The sequence below is a fragment of the Nymphalis io genome, chromosome 16 (genome assembly GCF_905147045.1).
Source record: "Nymphalis io chromosome 16, ilAglIoxx1.1, whole genome shotgun sequence".
In the NCBI taxonomy this organism is placed as follows: domain Eukaryota; kingdom Metazoa; phylum Arthropoda; class Insecta; order Lepidoptera; family Nymphalidae; genus Nymphalis; species Nymphalis io.
Window position 1 is genome coordinate 7,917,930 of NC_065903.1, and position 19,803 is coordinate 7,937,732.

General features: G+C 34.7%; 1 protein-coding gene across 2 annotated transcripts in view; it reads right to left on the reverse strand.

Moving 5' to 3' along the window:
- The window catches only part of LOC126774196 (glycogen-binding subunit 76A), a 47,954-nt gene that overhangs the window by 4,601 nt on the left and 23,550 nt on the right, over positions 1 to 19,803 (reverse strand). The window contains exon 1 of one of the 2 annotated variants that reach the window (XM_050495599.1): positions 13,388 to 13,841. The exons of the other annotated variant lie outside the window; for it this stretch is intronic. Coding sequence (XP_050351556.1) covers positions 13,388 to 13,447 — 60 coding nt within the window. The 5' untranslated portion in view covers positions 13,448 to 13,841. Of the gene's footprint in view, positions 1 to 13,387; positions 13,842 to 19,803 lie in introns of those variants that run through there. 2 annotated transcript variants of the gene reach the window in all.

Below are 19,803 nucleotides of genomic sequence, written 5' to 3' on the forward strand. Positions count from 1 at the left end.
TTCGACACAAATTACTAAGTCGGCGAAAAATCCTGGAATTCTAATTTTAAACAGGCAATGTCTAAGATAAAATACTGAACGCATCTCAGAAGGCCCTTCAGATAAATTTATTTCAGTCGTCCATTGGTGTGCCATTATCCAATCTCGTCGGTCACCGCTCCGGGCTACTCGTTATCATATAAATAACTAAGCGATGTACACGATTATGTTTATCTTCCATCTTTACAATATGATTAAATTTATTTTGAAATAGTATCTCTTATTCCTCATTCATCATCAGCATCATTGTTCAAATGCCCTTTACCTAAATGTGAAAAAATAAACAAATTACGAGACGACAACTGTTACGTAAATTTTTAACTGTAAGTTTTAAGACTGCCAAAATACGTGCCAACATCGCTTGTTCACCATCGTCTACTGTCATAACTGTACTACATACTGTCATAACTGTGATTTCTTAATTACTTCCTTATAAAGTTAATATAGCTATATGCATGTTACCAAAACCTAAATGAGATTTTTTTCCAGAAACAATCAATTTCAACAAAAATATTTATTTATATATATGCCATATGTATAATACAAATTCACCGCGGGTCAAATCGTAGGACACAGCTCAAACTCTAATGAAGCAATGTCTTTTATAACATTTCTTGTATTGTCGGTATTTTCGGTGAACGGTTAGTAGCCATGTATAAATATACTTCTTTTCTTATTATTATCAATGGATAATATCCTCAATTACTTATCATTGACACCCCATTTTAACTAAAAAATAAAACACATTATAATATCAATTTATAAAATATTTATAAACGACAATTATTGTTATCATCCGTTAAAAAAACAAAACGCAAAGGACGTTTATTGTTTGTAAACAGCATGTTGAAGGTGAGTTTGATTATAAGCGGTGAAAGCGTTGTATTTTTCTTGTAAACATAAACATAACCTCGAAATTTCATTATAGTTTGCTTTGGTCATTTATGCATTTTTTTATTTGGTAAGAAATTCCATTTTTTGGAAGTACGACAAAGAAAGGAGTTGCCAAATTTCTTTGTGCGCGATGGAATTGATATACACACACGTGTTATGGGTCTCGATGTCACAGTTAGGCTGTGACATCGAGACCCATAACGCGTAGATTTATGAAGGAAGGAGGAAGCAGGAATTAAAGAGAATAATTCTTCAGAGCAATAGCCGTGATACAGTCGATAGAAAACACTGAACGCTGCTCTCTCGTCAATTAGTCGGTGACAACAAACATCCGCCCTGATGAACAAGCATACTCCGGCTTTCGCTTTGAAGGATTCTTCGAGCATGTAGCCGGGATAGTTAAGGTAGCTGGTATCGGCAGGGCGGAGTATTTATGTCTCCGTGAGAAACAACATTGCTGGCCGTGCTGTCTCGAGATGGTGGTGGACAGCGTTGAGGTTAGCGTGGAGTCCACGGATGTTAGAGAACTCGACCTCAAATACTACGCACAACTAAAACGCTAGGTATGGTGGGGGTGTGGACCGCTGAACGACCGTAATTTCTTCTTTGTTGCGCTACCTGGTGGTTGCCAAAAGGGAAAATACACTGATCCGCCGGACGGAAGGACCCCCGAAGCCCCACCCCGGATGTGGCCACCGGGACCCCACGTTCTGGTTACCAACTGTCACGACGGTCCACTCCGAGATTATGCGTGGCCTGGTGAGGCTGCCTCGCGAGCTGGTTAGGCACGCTCGGGCCCCTGTACTCTGCCACCGGCGGCCAGCAGAACAGCCGTTTCTTCGAGTCTCCCTGTCCGGCAGGTCAATACAGTTTCCTTCGGCATTGGTTCAACAGCCGTCTCCACTGGACCAACACCTATCGTGGCAATGCTCGCTCGGGCACTGGCTGTACGCTGGCTGACCTCGAAACGACAAGCAGTCACTTCACGAGTTTTTCACCATGCGTACGGTGGTAACAAGCCAGGCAGATGTTTAGCATCCTACCATCAGATGAGCAGATGGTCGCTCAGATATCCCTTACTCGCCTCTTACGACACAAATGGGAAAGAGAGTTGCAGTGAAATGTATTCTTCCTCCGTCACTGCACGGATAAAGAACACATTACAAAGGATGCATGTTCGGAAATCGATAAATCACTAAAAAAAAAAACTTATTCCATTAAAATGTTGTTGTGACTTAATAGCCTGAAAAGATTTTGTTTTTTAAACAAATTTCGAATCGTTTGAGTAGTTAAAAAATAATTCTATCTCTTCTTGATTTATATTTTATTTAAATTGTACTCAATAGAACGAAGCAAAAGTATTCCCATTTCATATAAAATCAAATTTTCACTAATCGTGTTATATAAACCCAATCACATTTTATCAGCCTGACCTGAGCATTGAGTAAGGACCTCAAGTTCTTCTACCTTATAGCCACTAGACCAACAAAAGCAGTCGAAATTATCTTTGATTTTCTTAAACTACATTTTTTTTTAATATTTAGCACTGACTAGCACCTGGGCAAACACATATATATATATATATGTAGTAGCCACGATAGGTGGACTCATTCCAAGCGCCTCGCAAAATAATAAATACATGATTGCGCTGAAAATCCTTATATATTATACATTAAATCATTTTTATGACAACTTGTACGTAACTGAAAAGCTATGTTAAACCACTGACCTCACAAATAAAAACTTTGTAAGGTTAGTATTTAGAAACAGAATAAATTCTATATAATATAGCGATATGATAAATGATAAATATTTCGTAATTAGATCACTTTCGCTACAATATGTGTAATTGTGTAGTACGTACCAATTACCACAGCTAATTCCTAGACATAACGTATTTAAAATCGTAATCTTTTGAAGGAGACATACTTGTGCTTCAGTTTCACTGTTTGCTTTAAAATATAATATAAAGGGATATGTAGGTGTTACTGTTTGTATTTCGAGTAACGTCTATTTATAAGATAGATGTTTTATTTGATATAATTTCAATTAATCATTTACATGCGTCCTCTCCCTTTCAATTCAGTATGCGATAAAGCATTAAAGCGGTCGCATATGGCAAGCTTCAATAGGTTTATTTATTTTTGCTGAAACTATATACATTAATAGCATAAAGCTCAATAAAAAATTTAATTGTCGATAGTTCGCACAATAGCCCATTCCATCTGAGTTATGGAATTAGATAATTATCGATAGTAAACATTAGACATTACTATCATAAGGAGCTCATTGAAGAATGTTGATAAGGCAGTCATTGAACCCTGAGATAAGACAATTGCAAATGACTGAACTGATATTGGCAAATTTATTACGCCGTCTGCGGTTGATTCTCATTTGCTTTTTGATTTAACAAGTGTAATGATACACAATAGATAGTCCAAATATCAGGTACTATATTACCTAATCTTACTAGTTTTTTCGATGAAAACAGATCATTTAGTTCGTAACATTGAAAATTAAGTTACAAGAAAACAATTACAAATAAACAATGATCATTGAGTTGAGAATTTGGTTTATTGCAATTATAATATATATATATATAATATAAATTTAAACAAAGTAGTCTTGAAGAAAACAAAATTGTTACAGTTCTAATAATAATTTCATTGTCTTTGATTTCATTGTCATGAATTGTCTTTGACAATAAGATGTCACGGCTGTTCAATCGCTGCAGTGCAAGTGTGCAATGTAAGGTATAAAAGTGTAGCGTTGTTTTTTGTTTATAAAAGAGTGGTAACCGTAAGAAACAATAATCAATACTCTCTTGTTCCTGTAGTTACACTGGATCGCTCACCCTTCTAACCGAAGTTTTTTAAATTCAAAAGTGCTTGTGAAAACCCAACTTTACTAGTTCCTCTTAGCTGATGTGTTATTTTATTTTCAAGTTTGTCATGTTTATAATAATGTATTTAATATATTACAAAATAGTACAATTAACTCTAATTAACTCTAAGCAGCAACGTGTACCAGAAGCATTGACATTTCTTTCAAGATCATATATATAATATAAAGTTTATTATCTGTCTAATTAACAAAGTCTTAGTCGTAAACTTAGATATCCTAATAATCACACGATCAACTCCTTTATATTGTTACAATAAATACTTGTATGAAAAGCCGAGATGGCCTAGTGGTAAGAACGCGTGAATCTTAACCGATGATCGTGGGTTCAAACCCGGGCAAGCACCACTGAATTTTCATGTGCTTAATTTGTGATTATAATTCATCTCGTGCTTGACGGTGAAGGAAAACATCGTGAGGAAACCTGCATGTGTCTAATTTCACTGAAATTCTGCCACATGTGTATTCCACCAACCCGCATTGGAGCAGCGTGGTGGAATAAGCTCTAAACCTTCTCCTCAAAAAGAGGTGCGGAGGCCTTTAGCCCAGCAGTGGGACATTCACAGGCTGTTACTGTACTGTAAATACTTGTATGAACGCAAGAGGAAAACGACAATTTATACAATAAAACGATACTCCGTCGTACGAAGGTACGGAAGACGGAACAAGGAGATGACAGTGCCAAGCACGTGGTCAATAGTTATTTTAGTTTCCATGAAGAACGTCTGGATGTGTCTTCGCACTAATTTTAAACACATTCGTATCTGAAAATAGTTCAAAAAGTTTCTCGGCATTCGAAAGTCACGACTGAGTGTTGATTTAAATAACTCTCTTGAAAATAGTCGTTACTGCATATTATAATAATAATAATAATAATATCCTGGGACATTTTTCACACACGGCCATTTGATCCCAAATTAAGCTTGTACAAAGCTTGTGCTATGGAAACCAGACAACTGATATACTACATATACTACTTTTCTTTTGTAAATACATACTTATATAGATAATTACACCCAGACTCAGGACAAACATTCATGTTCATGCACACAAATGTCTGTCCTGGGTGGGAATCGAACCCACAACCTTCGGCGTGAAAGGCAAGTGTTCTACCAACCACGCCAACCGGCTCAATTATTAAGTATTGATGATTAAGGATTGATGATTCAAGAGTAACAACAGTAACAAGATAAAAGAAAAAAAAAAACTATATGAACTATTGTAAGCTTATGTGGTCTCCTATAACTACAGCGCATATATCTTTTAAAACAATATTGCACTAATAAGTGCGTATCCTTTGTTGGAGATCCTTAATAAATAAATACAATATATAATGCATTTGATTCCAATAGTTTGTTATACATCACTGGAATTAAAATAAGAATAACACTTCTTCTCCTTCTGAAGAGAGGGTTTGGAGCGGTTGGAGGATATAGGATAAGCTTATGGTTGACATTTGTCCGACATATGCAGGTCAAGCAGATCATGATGGTTCCTTCGTAACCCAGGAGGGGATGAATTATAGAAACCAAGTACATGAAAAATTAGTGGTGATTGCTTGGGTTTGAACACGCAATCTTCGATTAAAATATACAGTTTTCTAAGTACTCGACTCCGCTTAGTTGAGGAATTCAATTGATAATATTTTTTTATTGACATCTGTGACCCTAACTTTGTCTCATAGTTTCATCGTGCCATTTTCCACGTATTGTTTGTATATATATCGGATTGTATATATATAATATACTTTATTGGATTTAGGGAAATGTTTCTTTGGAATTCAAAGTATTTTATCAGTTACGAGTATATACATGTAATAACTCTACAAGGAATCGGAACATGATGCAATAAATACCTTCCATATGAACACAGATCTTACTAAATAATAGTAATGTGAACTATTAAGTTTTAAATGTAAATGAATAGCCGCATATATATTTTATAAATATTTCATCCACGTAGAGGCGTGAGATATTTGAGCGCGTCATATTGAAATACTAATGGTATATTATCGGGCGTACATCATTGAACCAAATTAAGGTCATATATATCAAAGATCATTCCGGTATATAAACTAAAAATAGATTAACACTCAGAATTGTGATATAGCCCTTGGCATTGCGCTCCTATGTGATGGAATTACCTAGAGTTGGTAGACGAGAATGACCGCTACTTGCCCTCTAATATGGAGACGCGCCATTTCTTTCCGTTATTTGTATGTTTAAATACCTACGAGATATAATTTATAATTTTTTTCGAAATTTTATAATTAATTTGTTAATGTTTCTTAAAAATGTATAAAAAACTAAATGTTTTAATTTTTTTTGAGACGCTCCATGTGTTCCTAAATTTTCAGTCAAAAAATAATTATACCTACTCAGTAAATAAAAATAAGAAATAAAACTAAGAACAAAAATATAGTAGAAATGGAAAATAAAAAAGTAACTTGTTAACAATTTGTACAGCAGTCTGTAGCGGACGAGGACAAAAATAGTAACATATTTTTATGCGCATAATGTAAAACATAATCTATTTTTTGTGACATTATGTTATACGTACATAATCTCTTAACAAAATATAAAGATGGTTTGCAACATGGTAAATAATATATTCAACTTTTTATTTCTTGTAAGCATTGATATATGACAATAAGCCTAGTTTATACCAAGTATGGAGTTTGCAGGTTTAATCTAGACTTGTAGTGCATAAATGTAGATTAGAAGTCGTCGGTTAAAACCGGTTTATGGTAATTCCTACGCTTTCTATAAGGCGACATTCAGTACAATATCGCTGTTTCCCGGTAAGAATTCTATAATTAAAAGAACAAACTATGAAACAAATGTTTTATTGCAGGACCAAAGGCTTAACGTGCTTTTCGAGGGACATGAATGCAAACAGTCCTGACTTCCAAAATCGGGGTTGCTACGGAGAAATTGGTTGAAAATCCTTATAATTTTAATTAATTGGAATAAGTCGGGATTTGAATCCAGGACCATGGAACCTAGACGAACTAGGCAGTAAGTCAGTATTAGGTAAAACATATACAATAAAGAAGTGAAGTATTTGACTATAAATAGAAATGAATGGAAAGCAAAAATATGCGCTAACCCCAAATAAATGGGATGCGAGTAACAAATGATGTACTAATATTTTTACTATATTTATTGTCCCTACACTCGTTCGGTTAAAATTATCGATTATTGCACAAGCAAATTTAATAAACAATCATAAACTGAACATCTGTAGCTTTGTACACTCTTACTTAGTTAACGCGGTAATAAAGCTTGCTTTACGTATATTCTAATGAAATCTATTTTTATTTAGGATTTTATGCTCCATTTCCGAGACAAGCTACGTCAATATGATTCGGTAATCGGTATGACTTGTGTACATACATATGTAAAGATCGGACGACCAGCCGAATGAATCGCATAGTAAATGCTAATTATAACCGATTATCATTTATAATAAGACAATATTTCTTCTTTAATTGAATTTAAGGGTCCATAGTCGTATATGACCATGTTATTTTGTATGTTTTTAATCAAATATGTCAACACAAATAAATCAATTTGTTATTGTTAGTAAATTTTAAAATCATGACACAAAAACATTAAATGAGAAATCTCGAATCTAAATAATAAAGAAGCACAGGACAGAGATACGTGTTGGATTTTGTGTTTCCTTGAACAAAATACAAGATGCACTTAAAAAAATATTTTTTAAGTAATACTTTCTGAATTCAAAAATCAATAAATTGTCCAATAATGTTATTGTTGTGTGCGTAGACACAAAGACATTCTAGTTTTATATCTAATGTAAAGAGTTAAGTAAATATTTATACATCGCAAAGTAAACGAGTGAATAAATAAAGATAGCCTTACGACTTTCTACATAAATAAGTAGGCATGTTTGGCATGTGCTTGTAAAGATGTCATCCCTTACAATTATGGATATAACTATTCTTTTTCATAAAATAAATATTCTACCACCTAGTCATACATCTTTCACCTGAACAAAAATGTGTTATTTGGAAGTATTTTGATCTGAAGTCAACGTATAATTGCCGCCTCTTTAAAATTTGATTGTGCCGCGTTTCACAGCCTGTGTTATGGGCAGCTTTGTGACGGGGGAAAATTCTTTAAATTTAATTTAAAAAAGGCCATTATAATCAACTTATTAATTTTAAAATTGGTTGTATGTTATTTAGTTGGTATTAATAGCATGTCAATAAAGTGTTAAACAAAAGACCTATATAGCTTAAATACATTAAAATTATTAGCTCTCTTCATTTCTAATTTAATAAATTATTAATAATATATACATAGATAAACAAATGTACTCAAGAATCAGACTAAGTTTGTTCTATATTACGCCGGTGTGCCCTCGTTCTTGATAAGGATTTAGTTCATTTTTATCAACACGTGAGTCGGCGACATGTTTTCCTAAACATATTTTAATAATTAAAAACATAACTGAATATTTTTATAAATTACCAAAGAAATGTACATACACTGGTGGTAGGGCTTTGTGCAAGCTCGTCTGGGTAGGTACCATCCACTCATCAGATATTCTACCGCAAAACAGCAATACTTGATATTGTTGTGTTCCGGTTTGAAGGGTGAGTGAGCCAGTGTTTTTTTACAGGCACAAGGGACATAAAATCTTAGTTCCCAAGGTTGGTGGCGCATTGGCTATAAGCGATGGTTGACATTTCTTACAATGCCAATATCTAAGGGCGTTTGGTGACCACTTACCATGAGGTGGCCCATATGCTCGTCCACCTTCCTATCCTATAAAAAAAAACACTATACTTATTGTTTTTAATAAACATAGGTCTTTTGAAATAATATACTAACTATTTTTACTCATTATTTACCTATTTACGTAAAAGATAATAACTGTCTGGCGTCATATAATAACTGTCATCACTCTCGTGTATTATAATAATTTCTGTACAGTCAATTCTAACTCGTTTATTTTATATAAATAATTTACATGATTGTTAAGCAATTGAGTTACAAGACTACGGACATACTTAAAAGTTATATATAGAGACTATACTTAAAAGTTATATATAATATATAGTAAATCGATAATTAAAAGAATATGTATGAAGTGCAGGGAAAATTTCCTTGACTAAAACATGCCAAGAAAAAAAACAACTAGAAATTGTATAATGTTCTGTCATCATATGATTTCACTATTCGTAGTGCCAACGTAATTGACTTAAATAATTTTTAATACATAATCTTTTTTTTTTTTCATTTGAGTCCTGATTCTATCTTACTGCCTCCACAGGTGATATACGGCCTTACTTATAAACGATACTTAGCGACTCTATAGTTAAAAATAGGTTTCTTTCTTTTTGTCTTTCTTATTAACTTTCCAAAGAAAAAACCACAACATTGCTTAATTAAAATGCTAAACAATGTTTATGAGGGCGTTATATTTTAATTGTCGAGCATTTTTGAGTTAGGTGATCAATTGATTATAAAGATTATTTTAGAAAAACATCAGTGAAAACTAAAAATACTTGGTGGCAGGTTAGCGTACTTGACACACGATCATGATTAAATACGATATACTTATTTAAATCCTCAATGTAAATAATTCATATGCTTTCAGGTGTAGGTAGGTGCTATATTCATACAACTTATTCGTCTGATATCGTTGAATGTATCTAATTATAATTTAACAGTTTTTGGATGAGACTCAAATGATTGATACAATTGGCATCCATTGAGAAACATTATAATTATTACTGTTATAGTTAAGGTCATTAGTAGTGCTAAGTTTAGATTCATTAAAATTTACAGAAATTTCCTTATTTTTTTATTTTTTTTTTATAGAATAGGAAGGTGGACGAGCATATGGGCCACCTGATGGTAAGTGGTCACCAAACGCCCTTAGACATTGGCATTCTAAGAAATGTCAACCATCGCTTATAGACAATGCGCCACCAACCTTGGGAACTAAGATTTTATGTCCCTTGTGCCTGTAATTACACTGGCTCACTCACCCTTCAAACCGGAACACAACAATATCAAGTATTGCTGTTTTGCGGTAGAATATCTGATGAGTGGGTGGTACCTACCCAGACGAGCTTGCACAAAGCCCTACCACCGGTAATCGAGCTAGAAACCCTATTAAGGTACATTGATTCGACTTATAGATACAATTTGTATGAAAAAGTAAATACTATACATATCTTGTTGGATTCTCACTTTGAACCAATGATTTGATATCATAACCTTGAACAATGACGATTCTTATGTGCCCGAAAATGTTATTTCTTTTATTATACAATTTATTGTCTGGCTGATCACCAATTATTATCACTTATCGCTTTTGTGGCTCAAAAAAAAAACACATTCTTAGTCAAAATAGATCGTAATCCCGCGTGATAATTATTTTCGGTATATTTTCATCGACCTTCAGACTTGAAATAACCAATACAATGTGAGGTCAATGACAAGTATTTTAAAACACATACAATATTCATTCGTTGTATGTACCTAAAGTATGTTTTCATATTAATAAATTATAATGAATGTCTGATTTCATATAACGAAAAGTAACTTACATAAGTACATTTAATTATAGTTTGGTTCATTACATGTTTTCATAAAATTATAATTTAAGTATTAAGTAGTAATATTGCTTGTTCGCATTTGACTATTGACAAATCTAAGATCGGGTTCGATGAAAAATCAACCGAAACCGTAATCAATTAAAGTGCCAAGTTTTTTTCCACCAACTCGTAGTGGAGCAGCGTAATTATATAATATGCTCCAAACCGTAACCTTTAACCTTAACCTTTAACAAAATGTCTAACCCAGCCAGCTGGGTTAGACATTTAGTTCGTCTCCAGAGGCGAACTGTTTTTTTATAGTATAGATAGGTGGACTAGCAAATGAGCCACCTAATGGTAAGTGGTCATCAACGCCCATAGACATTGGCATTGTAAGAAATGTTAACCATCTATTCCGTGCCTCGGAGAGCACGCAAAATCGTTGATCTGAACTCTTTCCAGTCGTGTCGGTTTGCCTTCCCATCGGAATATGAGAGCTAGGGAATAGAGAGTGCACCTGTGTTTGCACACACACTTGTGCATTATAATATCTTCTGCGCAGTTGGCTAATCACTCTTGAGATTGGTCGCCGTGGCCGAAATCGGTCTGAAGGACATTATTATTATTATAATATGATATATTTTTAAGTATTTTTAAATACTTTTAATATTTTTCTTTGATTTTAAAGGAACAGCACTTTTAATGTAGAAAAATCGAAAAAAAAAATACAAATAAATTGTAAGTATAAAAAATATATACACTCGGAAAAACCGAAACCCGTTACAATAACCCCTGTAATAAAACATAGGAAAACATGCAATATGACAACAGTATTAATAGACTTTGCTATGATTATACAGATCAAACGAGCTCGCTGATAGACGGGTATGTAAATGAAACAAGACTACAATAAATACTGCACATGCGAACGGTACATAAAAAATATACAACTCGAAAGTATATATATATAGCAAAAAGTATTAGTTATATTTCAATACTATTATTTTGTGTATTGTATTTATTAGTCTTATTGGTTGGCAAGTTATTATTTTTTATTGTCAGATTTAGGACCTAGTTAAATAAAATATGGAAATTGGATCTTAATTTTGAATGACACTTCTTTAGAGAAAATTGCGCATTACAAAAATATTCTGTCAAACATTGTCCAGCAAAAAAAGGCTCGTCAAGTATATAAATGGTTATCTTAATCAAAAACAGTGAATTATGCTAGAAACTCAATCACAAAACGTAATACATATAAAATAACAGATATGCCAGTAACAAGTATATCGAATAATTTGCATCCTCAGGCGAAAGATGTTGAACAATATAATTACCAGCTAACAGAAGATGGGATAGGTGGCATTCCTATATGAAGGAATTACATTTTAATCGTACGTCCAATATACCTGACTGGCAGAAGCTTGCGGGTATAACTTTTGGTCTGACGGCTAGGCTATAAACTTTATGACGTTGTCTAAAATATTGTTTAAGGTTATACTATTAATTATAAAGTTTTATTATTTTTTCTATTTCTATTAACATAAGAAATTTTTATCACCCGTAAACCTACAAAAAAGTGTATTGCATAATCTACAGCTTTTTACGTTTGCAATACAAATGAAATATGTTTTTTTTAGATAACTTGTTGCATTTCTCATATTTTTGCATTCACAATTTTTTTATCTACCACAAGATAATATTATTACCGAAAAGTTTACTGGTGGTAGAGCTTTGTGCAAGCTCGTCTGGGTAGGTACCACCCACTCATCAGATATTCTACCGCAAAACAGCAGTACTTGGTATTGTTGTGTTCCGGTTTGAAGGGTGAGTGAGCCAGTGTAATTACAGGCACAAGAGACATAACATCTTAGTTCCCAAGGTTGGTGGCACATTGGTGATGTAAGCGATGGTTAACATTTCTTACAATGCCAATGTCTATGGGCGTTGGTGACCACTTACCATCAGGTGGCCCATATGCCCGTCCACCTTCCTATTCTATAAAAAAAAAAGTTTTTTGTGAACCTTTTGTTTGACTTACATTACAATATTAAAATAAATTGTTGTTTGTCAACAAAAGGAATGTTGCATTACCTACATGCTTACGCTACAGGGTTACAAGCTTATATAAGCCCTCGTGTATGTGGATGTGTGTGCCAGGTTATGTAGTCTAAAACTACGAGTAAATATTATTCATTCTGATGTCAAATTTTTTAGCCTTCTATATTGATTTAATTAATGTATGATTTAATTTATCGTATTTTTTTTACTAATCGTAAGTACATATTCAACGTAAGATTCTTATATTTAAGTTAGGTGTATTAATGAACCTACCAGAGTAATTTTATCAATATCATCGTTTTTGCCTTTAACACTAGTATTGTTTTGAGTTTTATCAGATAAAGTAAACGGTAATAAATGTGTTTATACATACGCCTAAGTAATGCTTACGCTCTAATATATGTTGACGTTGCAAGCATGTACATATAACAATAATAAATGTGCTTAGAATTATAATATATTATATATAAATCCGTGGTAAAACTTTCAAATTAGCAAGCACTTTTCAAAACGTGATTATTATTTTAGGCTTATTATGAATTATTCAATTTATTATTACTAATTATTTAATTTACTTATTTAGTGGTACAGTGTAAATTCTAATTCTTTTGAGAGGACTTGATATGTAACAAAAAAGACCAATAATGATAAATTAATATTCACTCAAGAAGTTTAAGCTTTGAATAGCACAAGATTTATAAAAGAAATGACACTTCTTCAAGGTCTAACCTTAGAGTATATATAAGCAAGTCCTAACCTTGTAAAATGTTAAAATCTTAGCTCACAAAAACTGAGTGTTATATAATTATATTATATATTTGTTATATAATATTATCTTAGTAAAAAACCATACAATTTTAGATTTACATACATACAATGTATGCAGATTTTGAAAAAAAATAATAACCTACTTATTACCTTTTTTATCAGCACCGGCATTTGATGTTCCAGAGACATCTTTAACTCCTGAGAACTCATGTAATAATTATTCTTGTGTACAATCTCTTTGACAACACCACTATGATTTTTTACTGTACCACAACAAATAAATAAATACGTTTATTTATTAACACACCATTCGATAATTATGACACTACAGATAAATCACACTCAGCAATCGACTGATTTCAAATCGGTCCGTTGTTTTTTTTTTATTTTAAAATATTATTTTTTATTATTAATTATATAAAATTTGATTAATTTGCGGGTAGTTACTAAATTCGGAATGACGTGTCGATATGCACGGCCACCCGATGCCGGCGCGTGAGACGAATGAATTGATATAAGCACAGAGCGCCGGGCGCCGGATCCGCTGCGCTCCGCATCACACAACACCAATTCTAGTCACCTAATCGACTTTACACAACACGACACCTCGTTTACTTTTGCTTATACTAATTATGTCAGTAGCAGATAATCCATCGATCCCGTCGATACGAATATTAACATGTTGACGAGGGTATTATGGAGTATAAATAATATTCACGCCGACGCTGCGTGATGCTCACGCGACGACGCGTGATACGAAAGCGCCCTCGAACTTCCAGCCACCATAGATGTGCGAGCAGCCAGTTCTGTTTATTATAATTGCTTTAAAAAATCAAGTTCTTATAGCATCGTGTTTATTACGGTATTTTGAAATATTCGTGTCATATTCACGGTTAGCTCATACTCATTTATTGATTGTACCAAACGATGTGTCTGTTGCAATCAATTGATATCCTCTTAAGTCATCTCAAGCATTTAAATATAAAAAGATGTAATAACTACTTACGACATTTCAAAGCTTAATAACGCATTTTTATGCCGTAGTAATACAAACTTATAGCTTTATATGTGTTATTTTACATTAAAATATTAATTATTATACTAATGTCTAATATAATTATGTAATATATAACAAGTTTCTTGTCATTAGTATATAGGTATAGAGGTATATGACTCGACACAATATTAGGGAGAGAGAGTAACAGCCTGTTAATGTCCCACTGCTGGGCTAAGGCCTCCTCTCCCTTTTGAGGAGAAGGTTTGGAGCTTATTCCACCACGCTGCTCCAATGCGGGTTGGTAGAATACACATGTGGCAGAATTTCAATGAAATTAGACACATGCAGGTTTCCTCACGATGTTTTCCTTCACCGTTAAGCACGAGATGAATTATAAACACAAATTAAGCACATGAAAATTCAGTGGTGCTTGCCCGGGTTTGAACCCACGATCATCGGTTAAGATTCACGCGTTCTTACCACTAGGCCATCTCGGCTTTTTTAATATTAGGGAAAAGAGAAATATTATTGTGAGACAATTATCTGACATTTTCCCGGGGATTTTTCTGTCCAAAACACATAAAAAGAGGAAGATTCTCTGTAAAACCAACGAATACATGATGTAAACTATTTTAACAAGAACCAACCTAAAGTCTCATCACCAACTTTTTAATATTTCTTACTTTACCGTTTAATAAAGCAGTATCTAATAAGAAACGTAAAAAAATAAAAACAAAATATATTTATTTAATGTCTTTCCGAAATGTCATAAAGCAAATAATAATAATGTCCAGACCGATTTCGGCCACGGCGGCCAATCTCAAAAGAGATTAGTCACCTACGCAGGAGATATTATAGTGTACAAGTGTGTGTGCAAACGCAGGTGCACTCTCTATTCCCTAACTCTCATAATCCGATCACGGGACAGCAATCCGACACGATCGACCGAGTTCAGGCGCAGGACCAACGGCTTTACGTGCTTTCCGAAGCACGGGAGTGTACACACTTCCGACTTCCAAACCCGGGGCTGCTACTGAGAATTTTCTGACAGAAAAACCTAATAACTTTTTATTGGCCCGACCTGGGAATTGAACCCATGGCCTCCTCGTCTGCAGCCTTACATCAAGCCACTAGACTAACGAGGCAGTCAGCAAATATTATCTTAATAAAACTTCATTTTTATCAAAAAATTACAACTCTATCTATTCCTATTGTCACCGGCCCCGAAAAGGAGTTGCAACGTTAAAAAGAAGGTGCAATATTTGAAACACACATTCAACTAATAGATAATATTTATATGTTATAAGTATAAGTTTGTACGATTACATATACATCAATAAAAAAATAAATTAAATGTAATAGCTTATACATATTGTCCTTGCTTGTACTATTAAATCAAACTGCACACTGTTGTTAAACTCAATATTTAATTAAAGCAAAGAAATGTATTGTACAAATAAATAAACAAAACGGTTGCGTGATCTAGGATTGGGTACAATGCCATCTACTGGTGGGAAGCGCAAAACAAAAAAATAGTATGACATATTATAATTTTGACTTGAGCGAAACTATACCGCGATTCAAGAGTATACTAGCGCCATCTATTACGCGTATGCTTAGTTATAACTTACAATATGAATAAAATATATTAATTATTAACTTTTATCTGACAAATTAACATTGAATTCAACATTCCGCCCACCAAAGAACTTGTTCTTTTGGTAGTTCATATGAACTATATAAATTCTTACATGACAACCGCCCACCGTGATACACAGAAACAAAACAAAGTACAAGAATATATCAAATGACATATAACAGTCTTATTAAAATAACTTAACCTAACTTACATACTATGCTTTAGTAATGCCCATACATTAAATAGCACTTGGCAGAATAGAAACCTTATTGAGTGGACGTTTGATCAATCCATTTTTAGTTTTAATAGTCAATACTCTAGTGAGTCCATCATGGCCAGAATGCTTTTGTTCTATTTTGCCTAGTAACCATTTTGTTGGTGGTAGGTTATGATCCTTAATCACAACAATGTTGCCTATATCCGGATCTTGCTTCTTCGTGAACCACTTGTACCTTTGATTGAGGCTAACCAGGTATTCTTCTGACCATTTTCTCCAAAAATCATTTACCATCTTTTGTGTCAGCTTCCATCTCTGCAAGCCAGTTACTTGTACGTCAGTCGGAGCCTCATCGGGAATCGCAACCATTTGCTCACCGATTAAAAAATGACCGGGAGTTAATGGCTGTGGATCTCCGGGGTCTTCACTCAAATATGTCATAGGCCGTGAATTAAGGCAGGCTTCAATCTGGGTCAGAACGGTTGAGAGTTCCTCGAAAGTTAAAGTTGAATCTCCAATTACGCGTTTAAGGTGTGTCTTGGCTGATTTTATGCCTGCTTCCCATAGACCACCAAAGTTAGGTGCATTTGGTGGGATGAAATGCCAAGAGGTTCCGTCGTTTGCAAGTGCCTGAGCGATTTCTATAGGGAGCTTGGATTGGGCAGTGAGGAACATGTCTCTTAACTCCTTTTCCGCTCCTACGAAATTAGTCCCGTTATCGCTATATAAATCGACGCATTGGCCTCTTCGAGATACAAATCGTCGAAATGCGGAAATAAAGCCCTTTGAAGATAAATCCGATACTGCTTCCAGATGTATCGCTTTGGTGGACATACATATGAAGAGGCATATGTACCCCTTATATGATTTTGATCCTCTGCCAGGTGAGAACCTTATATTTATAAACCCAGTGAAATCAACACCAGAAGATTTAAAGGGTCTTGAAGGTTTCAGCCTGCACTTTGGTAGCTGACCCATAAGCTGATTGTTATTTTGTTGGGAAAATCGTAAACATTTAACACATTCGCGATAACATTTTTTAACTCTTTCTCTAGCCCGTACTATCCAATACTTGGAACGTAGGTAATTTAGCATGATTTGCGGAACTTCGTAAATCAATTTAGTCGCGAGCAAGGCGGCGCATAATTCTAGCCGAGGAATACTTATTTCCTTTTCAACTGGAGATACCTTTGTTTTGGATGTTACCAAATTAACATGAATATTGCCGAATGCATCCGTCACTTTCATATAGACAGCACCAGCGTATGCTGCCTGAGATGCATCTGCAAACGTATGTAATTCTATTTTATCACCCTTATGAGACTGTAACCATCTTGGTATAACAATATTTCTTACGTTGTGCAGATCTTGACGAAATGAGCACCATTCCTTATACAACTCGGCGGGTAAGTTCTCATCCCAATCTAACTTAGCCTTCCATAATTTTTGGATGAATATCTTTGCTGTTATAATTACTGGCGAAATCCAGCCCATTGGATCATATAATCTAGCAATATCAGAAAGAACCTTGCGCTTCGTAATACGTTCGCATAAATTTGGTAGTTGTAGTGTATACTCGAAACTATCAGTGGTTTTATTCCAACTAATACCCAACACCTTAATCGTATTATTGATCTTGAAAATTAAGGGTTGGTCTAATCTCTTGCATCCATCTTCAATATGATTCATTAATCTCTCACTGTTACTACACCATTTTTGTAGACAAAACCCACCTGCACTCATCAGGTTATTCATTTCTTCAAATATCTCTACTGCTTCCATCTCCGTCTCACATCCTGTTAGCAAGTCATCTATGTAATAATCCTGAAGAGCGATTTTAGCTGCACGAGGGTACTGTGCTTCTTCGTCCTTTGCAAGTTGTTGTAATGCCTTTACAGCCAAATAAGGAGCACAGGCAGTACCAAAAGTAAGTCTCAAAAGTTTGTAATGTTCAATAGGATCTTTAGGGTTCGATCGCCAAAGAATGCGCTGAAAGTCAGTGTCCTTCTCCTCTACTCGAACTTGTCTGTACATTTGTACCAGATCTGCTATTATGCAAAAAGGATGACGTCTCCATCGCATCAAAATGTGGCGCAGATCTTGCTGCAGCTTCGGTCCAACAAGAAAACAATCGTTCAAAGACACCTTGTTCATGCCCTTGCAAGACGCATCGAAGACGATGCGTACCCTTGTTGTCTCTTTATCTTCTCGGATCACTGGATGATGAGGCAAGTACACTGCCTTTGGGTTATGTATGTCTTCAATGTTCTGAATCTGTACCATATGATTTTGGTCCTTGTATCCATTAATTACGCGTTTGTATTCTTCATATAATGGTGGATTATTTTGTAATTTTCGCTCTAAGTAGTGGAATCTACGCAAGGCTATATCTCTTGTCTTACCTTCAACACATCTTGGCTTATGTTCCTTGAAAGGTAAACGCACCACGTATCGACCTTCGTTATCTCTTGTAGTAGTGGCTTCAAAAAATTGCTCACACTTGATTTCTTCTTTCGTAGACTTCTTCAAAATTGCATCAGGCTCTCTTTCAATTTCCCAGAATTTTTTTAATAGGTCATCCTCTTTTACTCTTATATGAAACCCGACTAATTGTGGGTTTTTTGAAGTGACATTGTTTCTTACTCGACCAGATAGAACCCAACCAAATTGTGTCTCTTGCGCTATCGGGCCCTTCTCTGTTGGATGTTTCAAGAGGCCCTCTAGAATTATGTCTTCATACACTTCTACTCCTAGAATCATATCGATTTTTGCAGGTGATCCATACTCAGGGTCAGCCAAGCTAAGTCTCTTAATTTCTGGCCAGTCGGTAATCTTTGTTTGACATGTTGGTAAAAATGATGTCAACTTTGTTAATACGTAGGCATCAACATTTATTGCGTGCTTTGATTTTTGGTTGTGAATTGACTCTAGGCTTAAAGACACCATGCTTCTTGACCTTGCCAACTTGTCACCTATACCAGAGACTAGACCATTGATATTGGTTCTCTTTAAACCCAGTGATTGTGTCGTTGCTTCGTTTATAAAAGAACCCTCTGAACATGGATCAATAAGAACTCGTATAACTTGTGAGTACCCATTTGCGGAACTTGCTCTGACTATGGCAGTTGCCAACAACATCTCCTTCTGATTCCTTTTTGTAACCAAATGAGCTATCACTGGTGTCTGCCTCTCAATACTATCCTTATTGACCGGTTGAGCTTCTGGTAAACTTGGTAGTTCGCTCCTCTCCAGATGCAGCAAAGTGTGGTGTCGTCTACCGCAGCGGCGGCAACAAGTTGACGATCGACATTCTTTAACGGAGTGTGTAGGTGCAAAACAATTGAAGCAGAGTCTCCTTGATTGTATTACTTCAGTTCTCTCTTTAGGAGTTTGCTTTGCAAATTGTTTGCATTGATATAACAAATGCTGACCCTTGCAAATAGTACAAGAAGGATTTGCTCGTTTATTATCTTCTTGGGCGGTGGAATGAAACACCTTTGGTTTGGTGTTGTTGGAATGTACATTTGGGGATTTTACCATGGACCTGTTGTTGCCACAGATCATTTCAAATGTCCGGAATCTTGACTCTAAGAAATTTACAAGTTGATTCCACGTTGGTAATGTTTCCGAATCTAACTCACTGACTTTTGCTTCCCACAACTTTCTTGACTCTGAGTCTAGTCTTGACACCACGATGTAGTTAACGATTACAT